Source organism: Brachionichthys hirsutus, unplaced genomic scaffold, assembly GCF_040956055.1.
Source record: "Brachionichthys hirsutus isolate HB-005 unplaced genomic scaffold, CSIRO-AGI_Bhir_v1 contig_978, whole genome shotgun sequence".
In the NCBI taxonomy this organism is placed as follows: Eukaryota; Metazoa; Chordata; class Actinopteri; order Lophiiformes; family Brachionichthyidae; genus Brachionichthys; species Brachionichthys hirsutus.
In genome coordinates, this window is record NW_027180388.1 from 20,426 (window position 1) to 47,999 (window position 27,574).

Sequence of the window (27,574 nt, forward strand, 5' to 3'; positions counted from 1 at the left end):
GAATTGTACACAAAGAAAAAAAAAGTGCATTAAGTCTGAACTAGGCATTTAGTGGGGTCAGTCTTAAATTCTTAAACCTGGAAAAAGTATCTTCAGTTGACCTCATTTTGGTTAAAGACAAGAGGCGACTTAAGTTTTAATTTTGCAGATGTGTTTGTTGAGGCTTACCAACACCTTGTGGTAAAAAAAAACAACAACACACGGTTCCTCAGACCTAAAGGTTGACAATCACATTTTGTTTTGTGATTATCAGGATGCAAAACTGTAGCACCGACCTTGGACACGTCTCCATTAACCCAAACGTAAGTATCCCGCTACTGGGAGAAAATTTATAAGGAAGGGGAACAATTCTTAATTGCATTTGACGTATTATGAACTGACTTCCCTTCTGGCGGTATTCCATAAATTCTAATGTGCGGAATATATTGCAGCATAAATGTAATGCAGGTCTCATTCACACTCAACTCTACCCGCACCAGAATTCTGCACCAAGGCTAAATAAAGAACATTACATCAGCGCTGCACCCACGCAACTTGTGTCCAACGCTCATGTCTCCAAGTCTGTAAATTCTTGGCATGATATTAAACAGTTGGTCAGATCTGAGAAGTCCTGTTTGACATGAGGCGGGGGGGTGGGGGTGTTGCAGGTACTGGTTCCCCTGCAGAGCGGCCACCTCCAGGACATACTGCAGATCACTTCTCAAACGCAGGCGTGCACCGCAGTTACAGTAGCAATACAACTGAGCTGTACTGTATTAGCATTGTCAAAAAGTGAACATGAACAAATGTTGTCATGTGTGGGAGGGTCCAGTGAGACAAAGCCAAAATACACTGAACAAAAATGTGAATGCAACACTTTTTTTGTTTTGTTTCCAGTTTTCACCAGTTAAAACGACTTTCTGTTTCTGTGCCAAAAAAAAACAAAAACATAATTAACCGAATTTTACTGGCAAATGTATTAATATCCATATAATTGAGCGCTTCTCCCGAAATAAGCCTGACGTGGTTTTATTCTCGTAAGCCTTTGGTAAAGCCAGAGGAACGACGTGAACGGTGTGGTTTCATCACACAACACATTTCAGAGCTACTTCCTGTGAGCTGGTTGTTAGTTCAGTCCCATTAACTGTTCAGACCAGACTCACAACTGCATCCGGCCACTCAAAACAGAATCAATCAATAATCGATCAACTTCACGCACAAACGTATGTAGCACCTTTTGCAATGCACAGCTCTTTTTTTTTTTTTTTTTTTGTGCATATGAAGTTTTTAAAGCTTTTATTTCAAGTCACTAAAGATGGAAGCAAAAACAGGTGTCTTGTTTATATTCTTGTTCAGTGTACATCCAGCAGCTGGTGTGTGTGTGTGTGTGTGTGTGTGTGTGCACAAAAATGTTTCCGTGCAGCAGTACAAATGTAATAATTAGTTAATAATTAGTTCAGGGCTGTTGTGCCTACTATAACAAATCTGTGCAATTTAGAGTTATTCAATATATTCAAGCTGAAAAATGGAAATTGTAATAAAATGATATTGTATTTTTTTTTTAAATATTATCAGTGATTTTATGCCGTCACATTTTCCACTGCTTCATTGTCCATTTTCTAAGTGACCCAGATGCTTTGTCAGTGTGTGCACCTTCTAAAGCCGGGTCGGACGTCCCAGGAATAACGGTGTTCCACAGAAACACTCGACAATTGTCTTTTTGTATTCCACAAGAAGTAAGAAAAAAATGACAGATCTCCCCCCCCCCCATGGAAACTTGTATTTTTGTCATTCTACATCAATTTAATGTCGAATTATTGCATTCTCTGACCTTTTACTTCAAATGAATGAACATGACACGGTCATTTTTACTGACAACAGGAGTTACCTAACCTGACATCTTTATAAACTCACCAAGATCGACTCCACCCCATCTGACACATAGTTGGGACTAATCTAATGAGCATCTGCCCCCCCCACCCCACTGGATTAACATTAACCTGGTGTTAACTGAAGACACACACGTGGCTGATGCTTGTTGTACATGTCCAGGGTCCTAAAGAATACACATTCCACAGATCTTCATCCACCTTGGAATAACTTCTGCATCATTTGAGCAGTTTAGTTTCAGTTTAGTTAGTCAAATTGTTTTGCGACATTAATTGGTTCATCACCGAGAGCTCTTCTGGATTTGTGGAGCTATACTTGTCGTCACGAATCCGAACCTGATCAGCGTTCCGTACCTGCCGAGCCTGACCCTGGACATGAACAATGTTTGACCCTGTGGGTGGAATCAGATTCATACTGTATGTGGAAGAGGCTTGACGACAGCTGTTGGTTGCCGACTGACATTAAGGGCCCGTCTTTTGTCTCATATGTAAATAAAGTAAAATAAAAAAACCCACAAAGTATCTTTAATTGGGTAGACTGGCTGTTAGTGTGTTTACATGTGTGTGAGCGACTGACTGGAGTGTTCTAATTGATTTCATTTATTCTCATTCTCATTATGCATTAGCGTATTAAATTGAACTGTTTAGGTAAATCTTCAATATGGAAAGTCATCTATAGCAATTTTAGTAGGGTTCATCTTTATCCATCTATCCTACCCCCACCCCTCCTTCACAGCCTCTGCATATGCAAATATATCTCCATTCCACTAGTTGGCTCGGGGAGGTTTGCATATTTCACATGGGCCATCCTCGCTACATTACAGATGAGTATGGGCTGTGGCATTTCATCACAAGCTGGCATGCTAATAGGAAATCGTGCACGGTGAAAGCCTGAGCAGACGATCAAAGGCCATGTAATTTACACACGGTGCCTGTTGTATCAGCCCAATTAAGCGGGGGCCGGGTTATGAGGTGGTACGGGGGCTAGACTGTACATGGAAGTGTGTGAATGTCAGACCGCGCTCTCGCTCTCAGAGAATTATACATTCATTATTCATGGGTGCGTCTGTGGCGGAAACGTTTTCTGATCTGTGTGATTGTATTGAGCGCAGGAAATAGTTTGGTGTGTTTCCCTTTCAGCTTCACCTCTTGACGATGAATGCTTTGTTGCTTGCTTCATATATTTCTAATCTCTATCTGCGGCTTTACTGTTTGTTTTTCTTATCTATTACTGCGACATCTTTTAATTTGCATTTTGTAGCATAGTTAAAACAAATATTTCTGGCTGTGAGGTCATTTCAACATCCGCTGGACCAAAAGCATGAAATCAAACTGAAGGTCTGCCAAATACATTTTCTCTTTCAATGAATCTTCATTAGTGGATGAAGCGCAAAGCAGGGTCAATAGGCTTAATGAGCTTAAATCACACTAGATGCTAATTGTGTGCAGATTGTACGCAAATCAAGCTTTCCTTAAAAAAACATTTAGCGTGACCAACGTCTTGGACGGGAATTTAGAGTAATCTATTGGTGCAAATTTCATGCTTCTGGAGGTGGAAGGATCCCGGAGAAGCCCCAGGTAGACACGAGGAGAACATACAAACTCCACACAGATAGGATTATAACCCGCTACTAAGTTGTTTTTTCTTTTTCTCTACTTCAAAATTGCTTGTGTATTAACATGCATGTGTATTAACATGTATGGGAGGATTTATCATAAGTCTTGTCTTAAGAGGTTTGGTCACACTCTAAAATTAACATATATACCATTTAAGATAATCTTTATTATTTCAATCCAAAAACAAAAATGCATTTTTAAAAGAGGTATAGCATCGACCATTAAAAACGTGGATAAGATATATGAGGAAGGGGTGACCTTCATCTTCCCCATGGATCTTTTTAGGTAATAAACTACAGACACCGTGGCCACGCCCAATGCCCCGCCCCACCCCGCCAGCCTCTCTGTGTGTATTTCTGTATTGTTTTATTATTTGTTGTCACGTCTGCCCTCTTACCTCAATGTTCCTCCCGTCCTTCACTTCCTCTTTCAGCTCTCTCATTTCACCCTCCTCCCTTGCCAAGTTCTTTTTTACACCCCATTCAGCTTTAATTCCAGCAGAGAAGCTCAAATTCCAACATAACAAATCTTTGATCTTTGATTTGCATATTAAAATCTGTGTAAAGATCTCGAGGCTTCGTTGACGAGTTTTAACCGACTGATGATTTCAGCAACCCTCAAAAACCACACAAGCGGAAAACACTGCTGAGAATCTTTGCAAACTAAACGAAAGGCTTGCTCGCTTCATCCCAAACAAGCAATAATCCCCATGTCCCGCCTCGCTCTGATATTTTCCACCAGGGTCACCAGAGATCGGCCGGATTGGAGGATTAGTGTTGATCCATGCAAATTAAAAGATCGTGGAGGCAACCTCACAATGCTGTGTTCGTAGGATGCCCTTTGCACAAATCTGCACGCGTGTGAGAGCCGAAACCATCCCAACAAGTCCACCTGTCGCATGTCTTTATGATTTATTCACTGTGCATCAGAGTCCAGCCTGCTGTGGAGGAGCAGTGGACGTAAGGTGCAGCCTGGATGTTCCGCTGTGATCAAACACATTCATGTTGCTTTTGTGTCGGTTGGTAAGTAACGCAACACAAGCCCAGCCGAACGTCTCGGACCTGCTTCCCTTCTGATAAATACAACAGTGCAATCAACCGAAGGAAGTTTATTGCCTGCTCTAATTAAATCAGCATTAATTAGTAGCAATAATGATGGTAATAGTGTCATTTAATGTGAAAGCATTTAAAGGGAGTGTGTAGGGGATGTTTGGGGGTCCGCTCGTCCTTTATATCCAGCCCCACAGCTTTACAGCGTCTGACTCGCTCTCAGCACACAATTAGAATTTGGAATAAATAGGAAGTTTATCGCTTTGTGTGTGTTTTCAATTTGTTTATTGCAGCTGATAAGTAGTATACAACACAGTGGACTCATTACATAATACATATTTGTGTGTACTGTGGGTGTAATTTAAGGATACACTCTCCATACCCTCCTACTTCCTGGAGCATCCTGAAATTTCATTAGCATGCTCTCATTAGATACTCATTTAGACCAAATCAGATTGCTCTGTAATGTAATCATTCGGTATAAATTATAAGAGAAATCCATTATTGCTGCAAATAGCCAGCTAATTAGAAGTGGAACACACCACCTGCTGCACGTCTGGGTTCTTGTGGGTTTTCACCGCCTTGCCGAGGCCTGAAAGGGTGCATGGATAAGTGATTGTGTGGATTTGTGTGGAGGACACGGCCACCTCGACCCAATCACTCAGCACACAGCAGCCAGGCCGTGTTGCATGCTGAGGGTTGCTTTATCTTTGCTTTGATCCTCTGTGTGTCGGTGTTCTTATTCCGGTGTCAGTCAATGCGTGTTGTGTGATATCTGACATGTTCGTCTGACCCCCAGTAGAGAGGGGAGGAGTAGAAATGTGAGAAATTGATTTAGTTTGAATCTAGGAGAATGAATAAAGGATGAGAGGAGAAAAGTTAAGAGTTAGTTGGGGAGAGAAATGTATTGAATATAAAAATACACAAATCCAAATTCTTTGTCAAATTAGCCCGCGCACTCCCAGCATGCTGCCTGGTTGTTATCTGTTGGAGACTGTTGGAATGAAACCACGTTTTTCTCTGAGAGCTGAGGAATATCAGGCCGGAGAGGATTACTCATCAGTTTAATACAAATCACGGCGCTAGAACTTCTGCAAACCAGAGAGTGGGGATTTATCAAGAAATAAATATTTGAATTACTTCAGTAGAATTTGTTAAAAGGTCAACAAGAGGCCATTTAGCATTGAAGGTGCCCCGCCCCACCTGTGAAAGGTTCCAGCCCCCTCAAAGCGGTGGCACAACAATCCATATAAGAGAACAAAACGTTGTTCTCTTTAAGCTTTAAAATAAGCTGACAAAAACAATTCTATATTTTTCAAATGACTGAATATCCCAAAGCGCAACAACAAGAATGTTGATGGAGTCTTTATCTGCTGCTACTCCAAATTACAAGCTGTTTATAAGAGGTTTAAAAAGATGCCAGGACACTCAAATATGTTGCAGTCTGGGTTGAGCCAAATTGGAGCTTACATCCCATCGGGACATTTTTCTAGGAAAAGAATGCTTGGCTAGAAAAAGCCTGAGTTTTGTTTTCACTTACATTTACCTAAATCTTGAACGAATACTACTATGACTACTTTAATATTATGTCTGACTAAAATTCAACATGCTTAGTAATAAAAGTAGGCTGATATTTGCAACCAAATGCAAGTCTATGCATGGAGAAGGCTTCCTCTCATAGCAGCAACGCCACACTGGATGTCATTTAAGTGTGAATTTTGTCCTTATTCTGTGTCATATGAGATTTAACAGCCACGGTCAGCGTAAACCCCCCCCCCCCCCCAAATATCTAAAGAGCCAAAATGACACATCTCCTTAGAATTTAAAAACTCTTCCAACATGCTTCATTTATCTAACACTGAGACAACATTGCAATCTGCTAGCGATGAACATTAATTTTCTCTATCTTGGAAAAGTTGATTGCTGCAAAAGTTTTTCCACATGAGAAAAATAAAATGAAAACAGTACTTCTTAGTTGTGCAGAGGAACGAGCGCATCGACATGCAGCCTCTCCTCACCTCATTCAAACACGAGTCCTCTGTTTGGGGACATTTGTGCTTTTGCACCCACAAGCATGCAGAGAATAAACAGCGTCTCCACGGCCTGATTGACATGCGGCCTTTATGAACTTGTTCTATTGGTCTGCTGTCCTCAGCTGAAACAACAGCTCTCGCTGCGTTTGCGTGTGAGAATGAGTGTGTGTACGTGCATTTATCAGGCCATCCAGGACTTTAAATTCAATCGCTCCACACATTTTTCTTTTGCTAGAAAATGCCCATTTTATCCATAAATTAATGAAAGTAATAGAAATCTAAACATTTATAGATATAGATTTATAGATCCTGCGATATAGAGGGAAATCTGCGATATATGAATTCATATGTTCGGCAAGAAAATCCGCGACACGTGCAGTGAATCCGCGGAAAGTGAGCGCCGATATGGCGAGGCACGACTGTAGTGACAACACTGGGAGGGAGAGCAAGGTAACACTTGACCCCCTGTAACGCTGCTCAGGCCTTCAAGGCCTTTGACCTGCGAGCTGCCATCAGGCTGCGGTGATGAATGGCCGCCGTCCTCATGGAGGACGTCTTTTGCATTTCATTAAAACATTTACATGTCTGCTTTCATCCTTGTGTCAGTTTTGTGATTGGTGGTGAAGAATGGTGCTACACAGTGATTTATCAGGCTGGCTTTGACATAGTATGATGGATTACTGTGTTTACTCAAACTGCATGTTTTCATATTATAGATAAAAGACACTCGAGGGATTTAAAGTGAGGGGATTTTTATTTATTTATTTTTACTTTAAGCGTGTGCCTCTGTGGTTATTTGCATATTTTTTCTGGGTAGTTTCTGTCTCCTACAAATAAAACATATATGTTGTTCGTTTTAATGATTATCTTATTTTAACTGGTAATAAAAACAAAGCGGCATAAAAACAACAATAGTAAAATTGTAGGTGTCATAAATGTCCAAGGTGAAGCAGCTTTACTGTATCCCCGGCCGCGTCGGCTGACTGCGGCGTCCTCGATGATCTAACGTTCTCTCAAATCATTGTGTGCGTTCTTAGTGGAGCGGATCATCTTAACAACGTAGCGGCCTTTGGGATTAGTTTGAGGAAAGCATTGTGGTCATTTCTGTAACAAATGAAAAGGCAGAAAACATTTCAGAGATAAATGAGCCCCCCCCCCCCCGAGCTCTTTGCTGCTTCCACATTGCAACTCCAGTGATGACCGGCCCTCCTCTTTGTCCGAAGCTGCTGTCTCTCCTTGCATGTTTGGCGGCGCTCCTGGAGGTCACTGACTCGGATCGTTTAGGAAAAACCCAATCATGAAAACTCACAGACCTGCTGCCGTCTGGATGAGGATCATCCGTCACGTGGAGTATTTGGATTAAGCAGCCCGGGACGGGTTGTTTTTTATACCCCATGATTTATCCTCTGAGAACTAATATTTGCTGTCGTCGTAATAAAAAAGAACCGAGCAGGACGGCCTATACTGACATTCAATGGCACGTAGAGCATACATGGGAATGTCCACACACACACACTTTGCCTCCTACCCTGCAGTGAGGTTTATTGGGGGGGGGTCTGAGGGTTCGATCCCACAGGAAACTCCTAATGTCAACACAAATCACAAAAGTACATGGATTACTTTATTGTGTATGTGTGCAGGGCACGATGTGAAATGCAGCTGTTTGACCCCCCCCCCCCCTCCAGCGGAGCGACTTCAGCCTGTGAACCAGAATGTTCCTGCTGTTCTTCAGTGATTTCAGTCTCAGCCTCTTACATGCTTTTATTTTGATGTCCTGGTTTACTTTTTCTTTATAAATGAGTTAGTTGTTAATTAGCAGTAGATAAATGTGATGTCATTGCTGTGTATGCGTGTGTATGCATGTGTATGTGTGTGTGTGTGTTTGTAACTCCAGTCCAGCTGTCTGTCAGATTGAATAACTCGACATCGGCTTGTGTTGGGCGTGTCCTCGCAGCAGTTTTGTCTTTTCATTTCATTTCATTTTGCTTTGTTTTCTCCTAAACATCACACAAACTGCTTTTTTGCTTGTCTTTCCTCTCTCTCTTCACCTTCGCTCTACAAATCAGTTATTCCTGCCAATTAAAAGCTCCAAAGCAGCAGTAGGCCTTTCCCCCGACGGGCTGAAAACACTTTGGGTTTGAGACGCTCTGAAATGATTTCCGAGTCCTTCTCCTGCTGACACATTTGGCAGGATGAAAGTTTGAATGAAGTCCAAATGCCTCCCGTAAAATTGCTGGTTTGTAGAGAATTTCAAGCAGATTTAACCAAAGTCTTCTTGAATGTTGGCAGAAGAAGATCCTTGCTTAGAGTGACGGAACTACTTTCTGGCCTTCGTTTAATCATGTCTCTCTATAATTGCTTTAATTCACCTTTTGCGCAAACAAATGTTCAGAATTTCGCCTGCAAGCGTGTGTGTCCTTTGTGCAGATGGCAAAGGACACACACACACACTGTCTTACAGCTGGATGGATGTAGGTGCTACATATGGAGAACAGGGCAGCATCAGAGATTGTGATTACGTTGTGTGAATGTGTGTCTTCAGGCTGCTTGTTCTGCACATAAAGGACGCGTTTGCAGTGTCATAACTTGGAGATTCTGTTTCTGTGTTTCCACGGATACAAACACAAGTAAATCCTCGGCAGTGATTATTTTGTTAGCTCTCACTGCATGCTAGAAGGATCTGATTTATGGTGAAAGATATTGGGTTTGGGATTAGCGCCAGGATTACAAGGTTTAATTTGTCATAACTCACAATACAGACAGTCAGCAGATTGAATGCTGCAGAGCCAAATGAGAAACTCGCCTCTGAAGGAAATCTTAAACGATTAAATTTATACTTGAACTTATTATTGAGGTAGATTCCAATGTCGATGCCGGCCTCAAAAACATTGTTCAAACAGGATATAAGGATTTTTATAGTTTATATACCCCATTCATGGCAGCACAAATGCAGATTAAGGAGGGAATGTCTGTTGAACATCATGACAGAGGACATTAAAGCCACGCAAAATTCATTAACTACAGACCCTACAATGCGCACTTTGAGACATAGAAAGGTGAACGGTGTCTTCCTGCAGAAGTTATAAAGGCTGCAGATCGTTCCTCTTCCTCGTTCAAGCTAACATCAAATAGCTGCCCCCCTCCCACAGATCCCATCATCTCCTTCCACTCCTGATTATGCATTAGATTCTTCATTCAGGTCCCTGAATAGTCCCCACATCCTGCACCCATCCTGCCACTATTATACCTTATGAAACACCCAAATCCATGGCTATTTAAGCATGCAGACAGACTCACAGTGGATGCGTCTGTAATCAGAGCGCGCCGAGAAGTGTAAACATGTTTCTGATTAGGCTGCGGCGGTATTACAGGCCTGTTCCGAGTCTGTTCTGACTGTGTCAAAGGCGGCGTAACTTTCTAATCACACATCGGGCTGCACAGGACACGCTTTTAAGCTGGCAGAAAATAAAGCAAGTGATGATGACTAATGACACACATGCACACGCACACACATGCTCCGACATAAACACACGCAGACCAGCTGTCTGGAGAACAGAGACGAGTGCTGATCGGAGCCCAGTGCTTCTCATAAGACAAGTAAAGCCGGATCCAAATGTTCCCTCGATCGTTCATTTGGTCCAAATGATCAACCGGAGTCACGCAACGAGGAGCTTTATTTTAGTGGTGTGTATTTTAAATGTTTTCCATTGAAACAGTAAAATAAGACGTTCACCTTTCTTTCTTTATATAAATATTAACCAGAAAAGCACTCAGAGAGCGCAGACCTCTGCCAAGCAGCTCATTAAAGGGAGGTTTCAATGTTAAAATGTATGTTCCTGGTGACATTCCCAACGTTTCCTGAAAAGTCCATCAAGATCTGTCTGAAATTTCTTGAGTTATCCTGCTATAATAGCCAAACAAACCAACCTCGGCGGACGTAAAACTGTAACATTGATCTCCTTTTAATGAATGTCACTATTATAATATATATAAACCACTGAAGGGGTTGGTGCAGCGGTCAGGGCTCACCGTTACCTCACAGCAAGAAGGTTCTAGGTTTGAATCCTGACCTTTTCCAGTCCATAAACGAGCATGCCTAATGCATGGAACTGGTGAAACGGACTCTGAGGTCATGATTGAAGTGCAAAGAGCTTAAACCATCCGGAACTATTTTCTCATGGTGCGAGGAATCCAAGTCGTCTTCACTCGCGGGCGGCGACGCCGTACCACAACACGTTCAAAGCTTCGACTGAGAAAGGAAGGCTTCAGTCGACCTTCCCTCTGCCGCCGCAGGCCCCGCCAGCTACATCAAAGTAGCCTCCCGCCAAAGAATCAAATATCCATGAGGAAGAAAAGCCCTTTGAAAATGTCCTCCCTCTGACCAGAGAGGAATTAAATCTGCCGCAAGGAAATCACTCTGGGCTTGAGAGATTTCAATCAGAACCAAAGTGATGCCTGCCCGGGTGGATCTTGTGTAAGACATTTTGAGGTGGCTCTAAATGCAGATTCTCTTTAATCAGATTCATGAAATGATACGGCAGACGATGGAGGCAGGTGGTCTCTAGTAAAAGTCTCAAACTCCCAATAGCAACTCCTCCTCCTCCTCTCCATCCACCATATTGTCATATTCTCTGGGGGATCTTCCAGTGGTCTCCTCCCCGACACGCCAGTAAACCTCAGGCAACTCAAAATGGCCTGCCCCTCTCTCAGGAGGTGCTGCATGACCCCAGTCTGACCCCGCCGCCTCCTCTCGCCTCCTTCGCAGCTGACAGTGAGGAGGAGGCCCACTAATTCGCTGCAGCTGGAGGCAGCGCCTGCACGCCTGCGCTGTCAGGCTCCGCGCCGTTCACGCACAACGTGCGCGGGCTGACAAGCCGACGTGCCTTCTTTGTACTTCGCGCACGTCCCGTGAACAAACAGAAGGATCTGACGCCGCTAATTGGACAGCGGGTTTGACTGTTCATCCCTTCCTTTATCTGAGGAATCCATGGGTAGGAAGAGAAACGGGGGGGGGGGGGGGTCGCAAATGACACACACAGGACCTTGTGGAAATGAGGAAGAGGAGCTGACAGGATGAGGATAGCAGTTAAATACGTTTTGTACAGGCGGTCATGACAGTATAAAAACATCTAGTTTCCGCACGCCTTCGTAGCTTCCTCGTTAGTATAGTGGACAGTATCTCCGCCTGTCACGCGGAAGACCGGGGTTCGATTCCCCGACGGGGAGAAGTTCTTTTTGGCTGCTTTACTCCATTCCCCACGTCACGCTTCATTCGCTCCATTAGAGTCACGCAACTCAATCGGAGTTCCTTTAATCACACATGCTCATTTTTATTCTGTCAGTCATCCACGCCTGTGCCCATAACAGTCAACGGCGATAAATAAATAAACCTATGAAATCAATCAACTGCTCAAGAAAATACATCAATCACAACTCTTCAAATTGACAACCATCTAGATTTCCAACATCTGGATGAAAAAATTCTATTTTGTTTCTCATCCGCAGAATCCCGCGATATAGATCCTGCTGAGAGAGAGAGAGCGAGAGAGAGAGAGAGAGGACGCCATGTCCGACTTAATGTCCTCGATTAAAATAGATCCCCTTCCACACGGAGAGACAAGACAGAAAAGAGAGGACATACAAATAAAGACGAGGAGTCATTTTTATTTAATTTTAATTCCAGAGTTGACTTGAAAAACACTTAATTTTACATTTTAAAATGCATGAAATGATCATGAACTAAAATGTCACAGATATATAAACGGTATTGAATCCATACTGTGCGCTCTGTGCATGTAAACGCACCACAGAAGGAACGTTAGGACCACAGCGGCTCACAGAATTAGTTCTTATAATCCTGCAGGTCTAATTATCATTCAAGATCCCTCCAGGCATTTTTTGTTTCAAGGCTGTTGGATCAATAAGGAGGAGCTCAGTGCAGAATCCTGAAATTACATTGTTTTTAAATATAAACTTTAAATATAAGATAGATCACCTAACAACGACATTAAATGCGGTTTTTTGTGTGTGTATGTACAGTTTTATCCAAGCTGAGGATTTAAAGGCGGCCGCTGTCAGACTCCGCCTGGATCCTGAAGTCCTCCGAGACAAATGAGGAAGCAGCTTCCACGCCAGCACCCTGCCCGTGTGCGTGTGCGTGTGCGTGTGCGTGCGCACGGCAGGTGAGACAGGCCGCTATCTGGATGTGTGCGCGTCTCTTTGTCTCCGCGGGGCTTCGGCCTTCGTCTCGAAGCCGTCCCAGTAAGAGGAGTCTTCCTCCGTCAGAGGCGAGGCCGAGGCGACGAGCTCACTGAATGACAGCAGCTCGAATGCAGTGGGAGGAAGAGGAGGCGACTGAGAGGAGAGAAGAAGAAACGAAAGTCATGTGAAGGTGACATATTCCCTTTGACCCCCCCCCTTTCCAAAATAGTACAACAAATGCATCAGTAGGGGAATGTCAACTCTTCTGAGGCACAACAAGCTGCTTCATTAATGCAAGAACCAATCACACGGCTCGATAGAAAGCTCTGGAATGTCCGGTCTTTACCGTAGATGCCGATTCGTCGCTCGGTCCGAGCGCCACGGCGACGTGATGGTCGGCGTCCAGCAGGCTTTCCTGCAGAAACACACACACACACACCATACAGCCGGTTTCATTGGCCTAAAAACATGCAATAACCTCTACTCCAAATACCAATTGTGGTTGTAATGGGCAAAAAACACACTCGGATATTAAAGGCCAAGGCTGAGTGTTTATGTGGGAGGGACAGGTGGTGGTGGGGGTCGGGGGGGGGGGGGGGGGGGTGTCCATTCTAGAATAGTGGCTCATAATGGAGCTGAAATGAAAATGCATCTCTTCTCTCCGAGCGGCTCTCTGAGTAAATAACACAAATCGATTGCGTTTGAGTTCATCCGACCGCTGCGTGACCACAATGATGAGGAATGACGATGTGCGCCGCTGCTCTCGTGAGGAGGTACCAGCAAGCACCCCCCCCCCCCCGCACATAACGTGAACTTGTGTTTAAAGAACTTGATCCTTTACTTCATAGGTAAATCTGATTTTGTCCTTTAAAAATGTCCTTTTTATTTTGTGTTATGCGAGGCACACGGCGCCAGTAGCTGCACATCTGGCCATTCCGCTGAGGACAGTCTCAAGGTTGGACTCAACGTCCCTCGCTTTTATTCTGCAGCAAATCATTTCAAAATGTCATAACCAGATCTGCATATTTGGAATTACGAGCACATCCACCTTTGATCTCCTACATTTTGGACAATCCATTAGTCATTCTTAAAGCTCTCTGATTGGTTTAGGACGCTTCTGAAATGAATTTTGTGATGAATATTTGCAGCAACAAACGATTGATTTCATGGTTGGTGAAGGTGCTGATTATTTTCTTGATCGGTTCTTGTCTGTAGAACGTAAGACAAACCTGATTAAGTCAATTACAGTGACTTAAAATGTACCAAACCCCCCCCCCCCCAAAACCTTCCAGACGAGCTGTGTCTGTTCAGATTTGGTGAGCGTGATTCTAAAAATAGCATCAGATCCAATATTTTTTATTTATTTATTCTAGTCTATTTTCCAGATGTTGCGTTCAACATTTTTCTTCTGCAACAACATGAAGACGTTACTCGTCTCTCCAGCCTTCTTTGTCTCACTCTCTCACGATCCCTCTCGCATCCGCTCCTCATTTGTATCCGAAACGACCGCCGCGTCCTGAATCCCGGCTCGCTTTACCTCGCCCTGCAGTCTATAATTAAACGGGGACACATTCATTACCTTCTACGTGCGATCGATTTGAGCGAGCTGTTATTATCTGGCGTTAAAAAAAACCCCACAGACACTAAAAGAGCAATAAGCCTCCCTCACCCAGAGGGGAGAGGAGACATCACCTTTTCACAGACACTTGTTAAGCCCTCCGCCACTGGTCACAATGGAGCGAGTGAGAGGAGGGGGGGGATACAGGGGTGGAAAAATAAAAAAAGAAGCGATACTTAAGTAAACAAAGGATAGACAGAGACATGAAGAAATAAAGGTGAGGAGTCACTAAGAGGAGAGAAACTAGATGAAATGGGAAGTGGAATTATTAGAGTGGGGGGGGGGGGGGGTGATGGCAATGGAATTCCTCTGCCAGTGTAAGAAGGGCTGAAGGACCACTTGAGACCCCCCCTGTTGCACTTTCCAGTGTGTATTTTCCTCTGTGAGACCACCTGTGATTCACTTTGCTGATGCTTTCCAGGAGTCAGCCGCCGGGGAGCAGGATGTGGCGGCCCCCCACGGCGCCGCCAAGCACTTTGAACCACTGCTTCTGAAGTAATTGATTTCCACGGCGCTATATAAAAATGGCTTGACACTCATTGCTTTTTTTTTTTTTTTTTTTTTTAATGTGCAAGCCATCTCATAAAGACGTAGCCAAGTAATATTTTACAGGACTCATCGTGTTACCTAAAGGAAAAGATGCAGCTGTGAGATGTATCTCTTCTTATTACATAAAAATTAGGTGTAATTGACTCCCGCCTCTTAAAGAAAACAGAAAAAAAAAAATGTTTCCTCCGAAATGTCGAAGCAGTCGTTTGATTTATTCTCAAAAACGAGGCTTATCTCGGGCAGGGGAGAGACTGAAAAGGTCCCAAATGAAGCATGAACAATTTTCATAAAACAAACGGAATCCAAAATAAGCTATAAAATTTTCATCACGTCAGAAAAATCAGTTGATCTGAAAGTAAAAGAAACTGGAGACCGGTTTCAAGCAGACCGTTGTGGAGAACGGGAGACGTAGAAAACCGCACACGGCGCTCAGAGATCTCTTTGGGGTGTTGCGTCGTATTTTTTTTTATATCTTGAATTTAAATCTTGCTTTTGTTCTGACTGTCTTACTATGGCTGGGCACAAATCTCCCTCCAGTCTTATATCACAGCGATGCTATAAATATGAAAGGAGGAAGTAAATAAGCATCGCCAAATTCTGACTTCTCCCGAGTCTTCACATCGCTTCTCAGACAGACTCACTTCAAATATCCAGTCCTCCTCCTCCTCCTCATCGAGATGCATCTTGGTCTGGCGCAGGACGCGCCCCCGTGTGACAGGTTCGGGAGACAGGTGGAACTCCACCCGCTGCAGACTGAAGCCGAGACCGGTGCCGATGGCTTTGATGAAGCTCTCCTTCAGGGCCTGGGTGGGAGACGGAGGCGTCGGCGTGACACACAGCAAAGGATTAGAGGGGATTCAGCATGTGTGGTGAAGCTGAGGAGGACAGTCTACGTGTGTGTGTGTGTGTGTGTGTGTGTGTGTGTGTGTGCGTGCCTTCGGGCTCAGCAGCACAACTTAAGACCACGACAGATGGAAATGTATGTGCCCATGTATAACAGTGTGTGTACAAATCCACGCAGAAGCACAAGCATTGAGCCAGAACAGACCCCGCTCAGCAGCCAATGAGCCACTATAACAGGATTGCATGGCTAATCGCTATGGCAACTGTCGAACTCTGCCATTAGTCAACTGTGCGCCGATGATATCAGAGCTTGAGCTCTCCGTGCCACCCTCTCAATCTCACCACAGTTTTTACTGAAAGAAAGAATGAACGAAAGAATGAAAGAAAGAATGAAAGAATGAAATAAATTCTATAGTTTTCGCATATTTGTTCAAACTGTGCTTGAAATACTTTGTTATTGCTTCTTCTCAGACAGACAGACACACACACGCACACACACACGCACACACACACACGCGATGCAATGTGGCGAAAGGTTAGTACAGTTGCCATGCTTACCCAGTGGCGGTAGAACGCGGCGAGCTGCTGGTGCTCCGAGCCAGCCGATTGGATGACGCTCCACTCGTACGCCGTGAACTGACGAGTCATGATAGAGAAAAACTCAGGCACCGAGCCGCTACCTTTAGGAGAGGAGGAGGAGGAGGGAGAGATGGAAGAAGAGGAGGTTTAAAGGCCACATAAAAAGGGACAGGGGAAAAAAGAGAGGAGTCACAAAGAGAAGGAACACGTGAGATGAAAAGGAAACAACATGGACAGAGGGAAATGGGTGTCCTACGTAAGAAAGGCGAGGTCAGGGACTCGTAAGGTTATAATAATATATTCAGCTTTTTATGCAACATCTCTTATTATATTAGAACAGAGAGGCAGTGAGAGGGAGAAAGATCCACACATCTGCAAACACAAGCGGCCCTGGATTGGGACATAGAAAAGGCAACAGCGCGCCCTGCTGGTCGCGTGTGAGAATACACAAACAAAGCCGCTCTGTTCTGTATCAGGAATAATAATTTAACAACAGATTAACAGATCTATTAGACTAGTTCTTTAGTCTTTTGCGGTGATCCACAATTCAAAACCAAATCGAACTAAAAAGTGATGACCAGCCCGTTATTGAAACAAATCACTGGTAAATGTGAATTCACTCTATTTATCGCTGCACTCAAACAGACAATTAAACTCACGTTATCGCTTAATTACCAGTAAAATATTTACAAATCTCCACAAGTGTTCAAATTGTTGAACATTTGCCCCTATTTTAATAAATAAACGTGCCTGGCATGACGGTCTTCATGATGTCCACCCCGACCTGCAGCCCCGGCTCTGCAGCGAGAACAGCGAAGTCCCCCTGGTGGGACAGGTTGAAGCTCCAGGACGGGGACTCTGGGGACGGACCTGGAATGACCTGAATGCAGACAAACAGTAGTTTAGTAAAAAACAACAACAATAAAAACATGACATTGACATTTACGCCTCTCTTTGTACCTCCGGTGGCGCTGCGAGGTAAGGCTTCCCCCGGGGAGATCGCTCGAGTCGGATCTCTGACCAGGGAACCCCCATCCGCTCCGAAACAAATCTCCTCAGCAGCAACCGGCCAGCCTGGTGGGGGGTAACACAGGAGCCGCCATGCACGTTCAGATGCGCCCATAAAGTCAACGTGCACCGGTGAAACGAACAGAGACACTCACCATGGCGGCTTTGGCATCCTTAGCAAACGCGAAGCGCCCGATTCTGTCTTTCTCCTCCCGCTGAATGCAGCGAGCCGCAAACAACCAGTCCGACCGACTCGGAGTCCACGAACTGCAGCGAAACGCCCAGCGGACAGAGCCCATGTCTCCTCACTTCCGTCCCGGGGACTGAATGTAAACTTCACGCTACTCAGTTAGATAGTGAGCTAATGTTAGCATCGCGTATTAGCATGCAGGAAGCGACTCAGATGTGGAAATACGACACCTATTACTCTCACGTTTCACCAGCGGAGCGGTCGAGCAGCGGTTTAATTAAATTAATGTATTTAACTACTGTACAAACTTCCCCTCTTTGTTTACATGTCGATTTGACAGCAGCGCTCACGCCCGCATGATCCCGGCGAGATTCAATGTCGTCATAAGTGGGCGCGGTGGAGGATTGGCCAATCGGAGCGATGGAATCAGTGCAAAACGAAAGATAGCTTCAAATGCTCTTATGAATATTGGAAATCTAAAAGACCATGTTGGAACCGCAGTAAATATCACAGTTTTCTGACTATATAGGAATAACGAAACATTTTACTGAAACAAGATAAATATGTAAATATGACATATTTTAACCTCCACAATAAAAACATCAAACAAGCCAATTTAATAAGATTCCTATATTTCTTTTTCTGCATCATTACTGATTTTAATTAGCTTAAACGTAACTACTTAATCTTGCGAAGTATCTTTCGTGTGAATAATATATTAATAGTTTTTGTAAGGATGAAGTCTTTCCATCACAATCATTCTATCATACCAGCGCTTTTAAAGTCACATTTAGAGTGGGATTTCTATATTTCCGAGTTACAAGTGAACGCGGCATTAAAATTGTACCGTACGGTGTTGTTTTGATTGCGGTACATCTGTGTGCGTGAGGTGAGCTTCTTCACAATATACTACACCAAATGTATTAATTATGGAGACGAAGGTAAGAGATTCACACGGGATTACGTTATATTTCTGATTCTGATAATAAAAATGTTGCACTCGAGTAGTTACAAACATGCCATTTCCCACTGAACCGGGGAAATCGTTATTTTAATTGTGAATTTCTCAGAGATATCGGAAATCATTCTTGCTCCAGGCATTTTGTTGACTGCACGTGAAGGCAAACAGAAGAAACGCACATGATATATCCCATATCCACCTTCATACACACATGACTGTTCTACCTTGCTTGCAGATTCCCCCCACTGCAGATAAAACCGAAATAATGACCCCCCTGCTGGAAACCATGAAAAACACTTTTAGGTTATTTCCACTTTTGAAGTCTGATATAAAAATGTTTTTTTTTTTTTCCATCAGTAAAACGTCATGTATTGTAATGATTCACCCACACCACAGATGTGAAAGACTTGATCTAACTAACCTGTATCCCAGTAATGTGAACACATTTGTCTTGTTCCTACAGGAAGATCTACCCGTAAGCCCACATGGCAGCGGTCCAGTAAGGCAGGTTGGGTCATGACATTTCTGTAGATCCTTGCTGAGACAAAAAGAAGTGGAATCTTTTTCCAAATTGGGAAGCAAAGACAGCTGCAAACTCACAACCACAACGCACACTACGTCCTGTCATTTTCTCCATGTCCTTCAAACAGATCCAGGACCTCTTGTAACACCCGGCATGATTCTTAACAGGATTGCTGGAATCGCCGCACATTTGAAGGAAAGCCACACTACTGGAGATCCACACTCATCTCCATCCGAGGACCAGCTTTACCTGTGATCTATCAGTTGTTGTGTTTTTCATTCCCCCCCTCTTCTTCTTAATTGCCCTATCATATTTTTCCCAGACACCTCAGTTCTTCGCTTTCCTTTATTTTGATTTTCTCCCACTTCTCTCCTGTCATTTCGACTTCTTTCTTGGCATTTCTGGGGGTTGCATCCCCCCCCCCAAGATGGATTTCCTACAGGTGAAGCACCTGAAGAGAAAAAGGAAGAGCAACTACAGTGTGAGAGAAACACAAACGCTTATCAAGGAGATCGACAAGAGGAGGAACGTGTTGTTCTCAAGACAGCAGGTTTACGTTCCCTCTTCTTCTTTTCCTCATTTAATGTAACAGATTGAAGGGTTTATTGTGAGGTAATAATACACAGTAATAAAAAAAAGATGCCCTATGGCAGTACCACCATGATTGACTGCCGTCACATGATATATAAACAGTGCCGTAATGCAGGCTACGCTCTCTGTCTGCAGTGCGGATATTTTAAAACCGATGCACGTACGACACAGACTTCTCATTCCCATATCCCTTATTTTTTCCATTGTCTATGTCTTCTCTAGTGACAGACAAGTTGGACAAGTCATCAGCAACCAATCAGCACTCATCTCTATAATTAATTAGAATCTGCTATACCTGGATCTTTCATTACTCATCCCCATTACTTTGTTGTAACCAAGGCACTTGAGAAAGTTATGTCAACCCAGTTAATTGATTTTATGCACTACAGCCTTTTTAAATTAAATCTCCGGTCAGGTTTTAATGACCGCTGCAGTTCGCAGACAGCCGTTGTAAAGGTCATCTGACAGAGGTGACTTTTCTGCCCTTGTGCTTTATGATTTGAGACATTGTTGATTACACCACCCTCCTGCACCATCTAGATATGTTATTATAGCTATAAAGTATGCAATATAGTCCCTCTGCTTATGGTTTCGGCTATGGGATCCCTCATGCACCGTTTCTAAACCCTCTATTGTTCTTTACATAATGCATCATCTCTTTATCTTGAGCCCCCCCCCCCTGTCACTGTTAGACAGATGATAGGCAGTACTTTGACACTCCTTAATCCAGCAACCCATGCACTTAAGATAATTCTCCTGCCATGCTGGATGTCTTTAAATAAAAATGTAATGACGATAAATCAGAACTTCATAGTCATATTTTATCAGTCTGCAGACAGCAATTTACATGTTTATCCTTATATTAGTACTGTTGTCAAATCTTGTTTGTTTCACCTGAAACCTAAAATAGTGTTTCTTTTCTTTTATCTCACACTGTGTCTGATGCCAGCATCATTAAAAGATCACGAAATTCAGTGCTGCCCCATGACATTTAGCAAGCACCTTGAAATATAACCTCTTTATTCTTGCTCTAGCCAACCTACACCGCCTGCCTGTTTGATGCGGCGCCTCTGGCCATTCAGAGATCCGGACTGGGCACTATTGCTGTGCTTTAAGCATCAATGACATTCCCAACAGACCTAAAGTGGATCTTAAGTTATGACACATCCTAGTGTTTTGGTAAGTGAGTCCTGTTTTTCTCTTTGTGTGTGAACAGAACACAGCCATTAATGAGCTGAAGAGACAGGCATGGGAGGAAGTGGCACAAGGTGTCAATTCACTTGGGGAGGGAGAGCTGCGCACCGCTACTGAGGTGAGTTAACGTCTATGTGCAATTCACACATTCATGCGTTCAATTTCTGCACGCTACTTCCTTTCCGTCCTGATGTGCAGGTGAAGCGTCGTTACCTGGACTGGCGCGCATTGATGAAAAGAAAACAGCTTCAAACTGAACTGTCTCTCTGCTCCTCGTCCTCATCTGTGGCCCTGAAGACTGAGTATGATCAGTCCTCCTCTGAGCGTGAGCCAGCTTCTCTGGGATCTGATTGTGATCAGCTGCTAAACTTCTCAGGCCTCCCAAATGATTGTCAATGTGACTGGCCGGGACTGGGGGTTCTGGGTGAGCCCAGCGGACAGGCCACGATGGCACCGCCCGATGTAAAGATGGAGGATAATGCCAGCGAATTCAGAGTAAGAAACAAACTCATTATCGCTGTCGCTGTGCCACAAAAGTGTGTGCTTCATAGTACACAATAAAAACTTCACTCTTACACTCATTGCCTCTTTAGAAGAGTTATACTGATTAAAGTTGGATAATTAAATGTGTATGCAAATGAGGACAAAATGATTTTCTCAAGCAACTTAATACTATTTTTTGATATAGAGCTCACATCATAACCATTCCTGTTCTGAGAAAATTGGCCTGTTGTGTATTTGCTAATGGTTTAATTAGCTTCACGATGTCCTCATCAGCAGAGGTAGCTGTGTTTGACACATCATGCACACTGCGTAGCAGAAGTGGCTCATCTTTAATTTAGCCCTTCAACTTGGGAATTAAGGATGTGTTAATTAATTAGGATTTAATTAGAATTTTACTTTTTCCTGGAAGTATTAAGACCTGTATTCATTTCAAATCCCAATCTGTTCACACTGTGGAATTTACTCATATATTAAAATAATTCTAATCCATTCTCCTTCCATTTTACACCTCATCGCTTAAGTATTGTTATTGCTTATTGCAAAGTATTGTTGAATAGGTTGATTATACAAAAAAAAGAAACAACTTTTATCTGCCAGACAATCGAAGGAAAAGCCTTTTCAGGAAAATTTCACTTTAGTTCCCACAAGGGCCAATCTAAGTTAAATAATACCACCAAATCCCATAATGTACAAAATACTCACATTTGCATTCAATAACTGTAGTAAAACTACACATTATAAATTATAGAGATCAATTACAGCTGCAGAGGAAGAAAAAGCCACTAGCTTTGGTTAATCTTTAAAACGCTTGCATTTCCCAAAATGCAACTGTATTACACGCGTCCTCATATTTTATCAGTGATATAATCAGCTTTCGTAAAGTCCTCCATGGCCTGTAAACTGAGCGTAAATTTACTGATATTACTCTCTCCTCCCAGCTGGATAGTAATGGAGAAGTCGGAAGTGGAGAAATGGATGAAGATGATATTCCGTCTCTTCTCAGTGATATTGAGTCACACGGCGAGGGGCATGATGAAGATGCTTACTATAGCAACGGCCTGGGAATCCTCCGCCCCAAGTCTCCTAACTTCACCTTAACCAGAGACCTGCCGCTCTCTGGAAGCCGGATGGGGACGTCGGTCCATGCGCCGGGGGGACTAACCGACAGTGAAAACATGGGAGCTGAGTGTGCAGCCGCCTTTGAGAAGCAGCGCATCGAGGTGGAAAAGCAGCGTTTGGCTGTTGAAACTGAACGTCTGGCGGTGGAGAAAGAGCTGTTGATGGTGGAGAAGGAGCAGCTTCGTCACATGGAGGTAGAGAGGGAAAGACTGAAACTGGACAGGGAGCGGTTACAGGTGGAAAAGGAGAAGCTGAGGCTTCTGCTCATGAACCAATCAGAACTTGTCGACTCCTCCTCTTGCCCGCCGTCACAGGAAGGCCCATCCTCGTCGTCTCTGTCGTCCGTATCCTCCACTCACGACGGACAGATGGAGAGAGAGAATGAACGTAAAGGTTGGATGTCAGTGCTGGATCTGGAGACAGAAAGGCTGAAACTGGAGAGGGAGAGGCTGCAGCTGGAGAAAGAGAGGCTGCAGTTGTTCACATTCGAGGCAGGCAGACTGCAGATTGAGAGAGAGCGCCTTCAAGTGGAGAAGGAGAGAATGCAGCTGCACAAAGAGCATCAAGGTCACTGAGGAAAAGACAAAAAAAATGTAAAGGAATGATGAAGATTGAAAATGACGAAGAGATGCTAGCTAGAGGAACTGTTCATTCTGAAAACAATGCACAACATGTGGATTTATATCAGTGGCTGTTACAAGTTTCTCAAACCCATAGATGAAGATGAGGCATTTAAATGATCAAGACATTTGGCCAAGGCTGTGATGATGGACTGAACCGAACATGATAAAGCCGTGCCTTAAGATTCACAAAATGGGCAACAGGACAGAAAAGATGTTGAGATAATAAAATATAGAACTTGTTTGGCACACATCCTGAATACATTGCTCCAAAAAGGCATCTAAAGGCATTTCCTCCTTTAGATGGACACAATGTTCCATATAAAACATTAAAGGTTGGAGCAATAATGTAACGCATGCAGAAAGCAAAATGGAACGTGATGTCTTAGTCTTCTTTTGTGTGCACAAACAATATTATTTAATCTACAGGATACATTTGTATCTATTTATCTTCCAACAGCAAAAAAAAAAAAAAAAAGGCATTCCGAGGTTAGATGAAGTGTGTAATTCCAGGGTGTTCTTGGACTACTTCCAGGGTCTCCTCCCCCAAATGTTTTGCTGCAAATGTCTCCAGTGTGTGCCGAAGATCGCACACAGACAAAGCCAACAGAGATCCTGTTCATGAAGAAACAGGACTGGAGACAAGTGCTACCCTAAGAACATTGGATTTATGTTGAAAAACGGGACATGATACTCACTTTACCTATATTGGGGCTGAGTTGCACATCAGAAAAAGTCTTTACACCCCATAAGTCCACCAAAGTCCTCAAAAACACACGGAGAGCAGATGAGTAGTCACCCCTGAAAGTCTTGCAAGGGTAAAGAGTTGGTCTACTATTCCATCACCACCTAGACATCCCAAAATGCCTAGAGCCTTCAGCATCTCAGGGCAACTCTCATCCACACCCGGTGCCTTGCTGCTGGAGAGGTAACTGACCTCTCTGGTGCCAGGTAAGCCTCCTTCTCCAGCTTGAGGGCTTCCTTCTTCTCCGGCGTACACCTGCTGGTTCTTTGGTTGCCACCACGTTAGCCACCGGTGGCCTTGTGACTACAGCCTTTAGCACGCACGCTGACAGAGGAGGTCCTAAAACACAATCCTCTCAGATTCCTCCCCACCAATTTTAAACATATATTCACTTGTATATCTATCTATTTTTTCTTGTTATTGCTTATGCATTCTATTTAATACCTTCACTTCTATCTAAGTACGTGTGCAAATTTGTTGAGGATCACAGTTCTAATTCCCAGATACAGTTTGTAATGATCAGAGTCAAATAAAATCTGTGTAAAAACATTCAAGCTCCACATTGTTGCTTCTGACAAGCAGCCCGTTTGGTCTCTTTCATGCCTTTGTGCCACCTTTTAAAGAAATACAGTAAAGAGAATACTTCTCTGCGGCGATGCTCATCAGGAATCCTAACTCCCTGGATCAATGCTAATAGAAGACGGCAAGAGTGAAAACAGCACTTTGAGAGCGCAACTCTCCATCTGTCTAGAATTCTGATGATTTCAAAAAAGCTAATGCATCTCAGTGACACGTGCCTTTTTTTTTACATTTCATATTCAAGTAGTTGTTCTTCAATACAGAGACTAAAAACCTTGATCAAGGTTTTACTGCAAAACCTGAGCTGCAAAATGTCATGTTGATGTGATAATGCAATATTTAAATCAATTCATTTGATGTCTTTTCAAATTGAAAGTCACCCAAGCGCCGACATAACCTTTCACACACACACAATAGATATAAACACACACAAACAACACAGGGACTCTAAACTGGCAAATCGAATCACAAAGACTAGTTTCATTTTCCATTTCAGGGTTTGTTGGCTGCCTTTTAGATGAAAGCTTTTTATAAAAGGTACTTCTTTAGCTCTCTTTGGATTTACAGCTGGTGTGAAAATCCACAATGTTGTCATAAAAAGGGGATTGCAATGACCCAACCAACTTCTGTCTGGACCCTCTGAAAGTGGAGGCACAGTCCGGAGGGGTAAATCCACACAGATGCAATAAAGGTAAATTGGGAACATCGAGTCAGGCTGTACAAAATTACAATTCAAAGCTTTATATTTAAAATGAAAGAGGAGCATCAAGGATTCTTAGAGGAACATCACAGCAGAAAGAGCTGAACACATGCCATTTACAGGAAGTTCCACAGGCAGTGATAATAAAAACGAAAAGCTGCCGGCCCATAAGTGCAGAGCTCACTCTTGTCACAGTTAAAAGGTCTCTGCTCATGGATTTCAGAGGTCTAATGCCTTAAAAGCATGTCTGATGCTCGGTATGCCCAAGTGTTTTGAGATTTGAGAAAGAGTGGATGGTCCTTAGAGGTGATCTTGGGTCTTTACAAGAAAGCTTGCTGCATAAAATTGGAACCGTCTCTACAGAGTACTGCATTGAGGTTGTCAGTAGTTTTCAAAAGGAGCATGTGATATTCCTGTTTTTCCACCCAGCCTAAAAAAAACATAGCTAAAAGGTTGACTTGATGATGAAGAGAAGGGACCTGTGATTTATAGGCAATTTGTAATTTGTATCTGAGGGTCAGTGGGCTCTTGTATTCTAAGTTTACATTTAGTGTTAAGTTTAATAAGAGAATGGGAGAATGCTGCTCGAAGAAAACGACTAATTCGCCCTTGTGCTTTTAATTCAACTGAAGCCTTTCTTTAATTTAAACGCAGAATATTTTACTTATGGTTTTCAGATGGCATTAGAATTAATGAAAAATATTATCCTCTCAGAAAATGGCTTCATATTAATGGATGTAATGACAGATTTGTGTGCGCTTTGTCTTTTTGAGTACATTAAAAGTGTGTACTTCTTGCAGTAAATAGAACATGCCATCACCATGTACAAAAACAACAACTGTGAAGTGCTTCCTGTGTGTGTGCTGAGCATTGGTGGTATTCTGTTTCATATTCAACCACAAGAGCTAACTGATGATGGGAGACCAGATGAAGCTGCCGTAATATAAGAAAAAAGATCCTCTGAGGGGGAATGCAAAAAAAATAAATAGAGAAATGAAGTATGAAAAGGTTAAAGAGAATGTGCAGAGGAATATAGAAAGACAGCAGGGGAGAAATTAAGACGTATGTAGAGCAGAGAAATGGAAAGACAGATTGAAAAAGATAAAATGAGCTAATGAAAATTAAAAGTTGAACATGCTGCTGTTTCTGCAGCCATTAATTCAACGGTTAAAGACATGCATCACTAAATCAAACATTGTCCATGTAAGACAGTTCTTGTAAATGAACTACTACTATTACTTTATTCATTGAGGCCAGAAATAGTCCGAGCGCACTTTGCTTTAGTTGGCATCCACGTTACAATGAGGGGCCTTTAACTGCGTTTCTCTTTAACACATATTCTTGCAGTATTTGCCTCAAGCTGTGCTGCAACACAAGCACAAGCATAAGCTCCTAGAGCGAGTATCCTATGCGTACTTCACTGTTAACGCCAACTCTCTGATGCGTCTGTGGTTGAGGGTCGCTGGTTTTAGTAAAACAACACACGAGCAGAAAATCTGTGGATCAATAACCAGACAGTGAAAGCAGGTTCAGCATTGATGTTTTACTAGAAAAACAAACCAGATGGAAAGACAGAAACAATGGACGAAAGAGACGGTTGTCAAGGCCGGAGTGTCGACAACCGTAAACAGCTTTCTTTTTGGAACCGTATGCGCTGGAGGTGGCAAAGAAATGATCACGAGGGTTTTGTACTTTAACTGCCAGGGCGTGGAGTGGGCGTGGATGTCGTCCACTCTAGAGAAACATTATATCCTTTAAATTCATGCTGGATTGCTGCAGCGTCGCAGATCCACCGGGCTGACAGGAAGTGACCGGCACCAGTGCGTCCTGTTAGCTCCAGTCACAAAGAGGATCCTCGTTTGAGATATTATTTTAGATTAATGGTTTCACTCAAATACATTCGACGCACATTTGATGCAGTTATGTGTCCGAGTTCAGCATAGAAGGGGAAGTTTTTTCCTGCAACATTTCAACAGTCACGATGTAAAAGGTATGAAATGTTAAAGGTTAAAGGAAGTCAGATTGTCAATGGGTGTCTAGACTTCTCACTTCTGCTCTATCCCATGAAGAGGATGACAAATCAAGAGAAAGTACCACAAGTAGAACGCTAACTTGACTTAGCATATAGGATCCACAAAATAATGTGTTCTTTATTGGATATTATTGAGATATACCTATTTTTCCTCTCTTCTACGATGATATTTAAGATTTTTTTTTTTTTTTGCTGGAATGAGGGATCTAATCACCCCCCCCCCCCCGCCCAATTTTTTTTAGAACAATCTGTGCTCATCTGGTGTGAGGAAGAAACTAAAAGCACTGAGGCGATATTGAAGTGTAAAATATCAGACAGCATTGTTTCACCTCTGTGGCCCATCTTCTCTAGAGGCCTGCTTAAAAGTGTTCCCATTGAATGGACTATATTGTTAGCTGTTTTAGGGGCCTTTGCAGCCCACCAATAGAAGATGCTGGTATAAAAACACTGT

General features: G+C 43.1%; 2 protein-coding genes and 1 non-coding gene across 3 annotated transcripts; 2 read left to right on the forward strand and 1 right to left on the reverse strand.

The window, feature by feature from the left end:
- Positions 1-11,721: 11,721 nt before the first annotated feature.
- On the forward strand, positions 11,722-11,793 carry trnad-guc (transfer RNA aspartic acid (anticodon GUC)). The gene has a single exon. It is a non-coding gene; the product is annotated as a tRNA-Asp (tRNA).
- Positions 11,794-12,255: 462 nt separating this feature from the next.
- On the reverse strand, positions 12,256-17,907 carry LOC137914450 (L-aminoadipate-semialdehyde dehydrogenase-phosphopantetheinyl transferase-like). The gene is made up of 7 exons (XM_068758001.1): positions 17,521-17,907; positions 17,318-17,431; positions 17,104-17,237; positions 16,337-16,454; positions 15,577-15,738; positions 13,115-13,183; positions 12,256-12,921 (listed from the first exon to the last, which is right to left on the reverse strand). The coding sequence occupies exons 1-7, from the start codon at positions 17,662-17,664 to the stop codon at positions 12,763-12,765; spliced, it is 900 nt and encodes a 299-aa protein (XP_068614102.1). The 5' UTR covers positions 17,665-17,907; the 3' UTR covers positions 12,256-12,762.
- Positions 17,908-19,466: 1,559 nt separating this feature from the next.
- On the forward strand, positions 19,467-23,022 carry LOC137914447 (myb/SANT-like DNA-binding domain-containing protein 4). The gene is made up of 4 exons (XM_068757997.1): positions 19,467-19,589; positions 20,847-20,942; positions 21,023-21,319; positions 22,267-23,022. Exons 1-4 carry the CDS (start codon positions 19,467-19,469, stop codon positions 23,020-23,022), a joined length of 1,272 nt encoding a protein of 423 aa, XP_068614098.1.
- The last annotated feature ends 4,552 nt before the right edge of the window (positions 23,023-27,574 follow it).

What these genes read in the sequence shown, in the direction of transcription:
- LOC137914447 (XM_068757997.1), top strand. Translation starts at nt 19,467, where the DNA reads ATGGATTTCCTACAGGTGAAGCACCTGAAGAGAAAAAGGAAGAGCAAC. An exon ending in TGTTGTTCTCAAGACAGCAG is followed by an intron (nt 19,590 to 20,846) that starts GTTTACGTTCCC and finishes GTGTGTGAACAG; the next exon opens with AACACAGCCATTAATGAGCT. An exon ending in AGCTGCGCACCGCTACTGAG is followed by an intron (nt 20,943 to 21,022) that starts GTGAGTTAACGT and finishes CCTGATGTGCAG; the next exon opens with GTGAAGCGTCGTTACCTGGA.
- LOC137914450 (XM_068758001.1), bottom strand. Translation starts at nt 17,664, where the DNA reads ATGGGCTCTGTCCGCTGGGCGTTTCGCTGCAGTTCGTGGACTCCGAGT. An exon ending in ACCTCGCAGCGCCACCGGAG is followed by an intron (nt 17,238 to 17,317) that starts GTACAAAGAGAG and finishes GTCTGCATTCAG; the next exon opens with GTCATTCCAGGTCCGTCCCC. An exon ending in CCGCGTTCTACCGCCACTGG is followed by an intron (nt 15,739 to 16,336) that starts GTAAGCATGGCA and finishes TCTCCCACCCAG; the next exon opens with GCCCTGAAGGAGAGCTTCAT.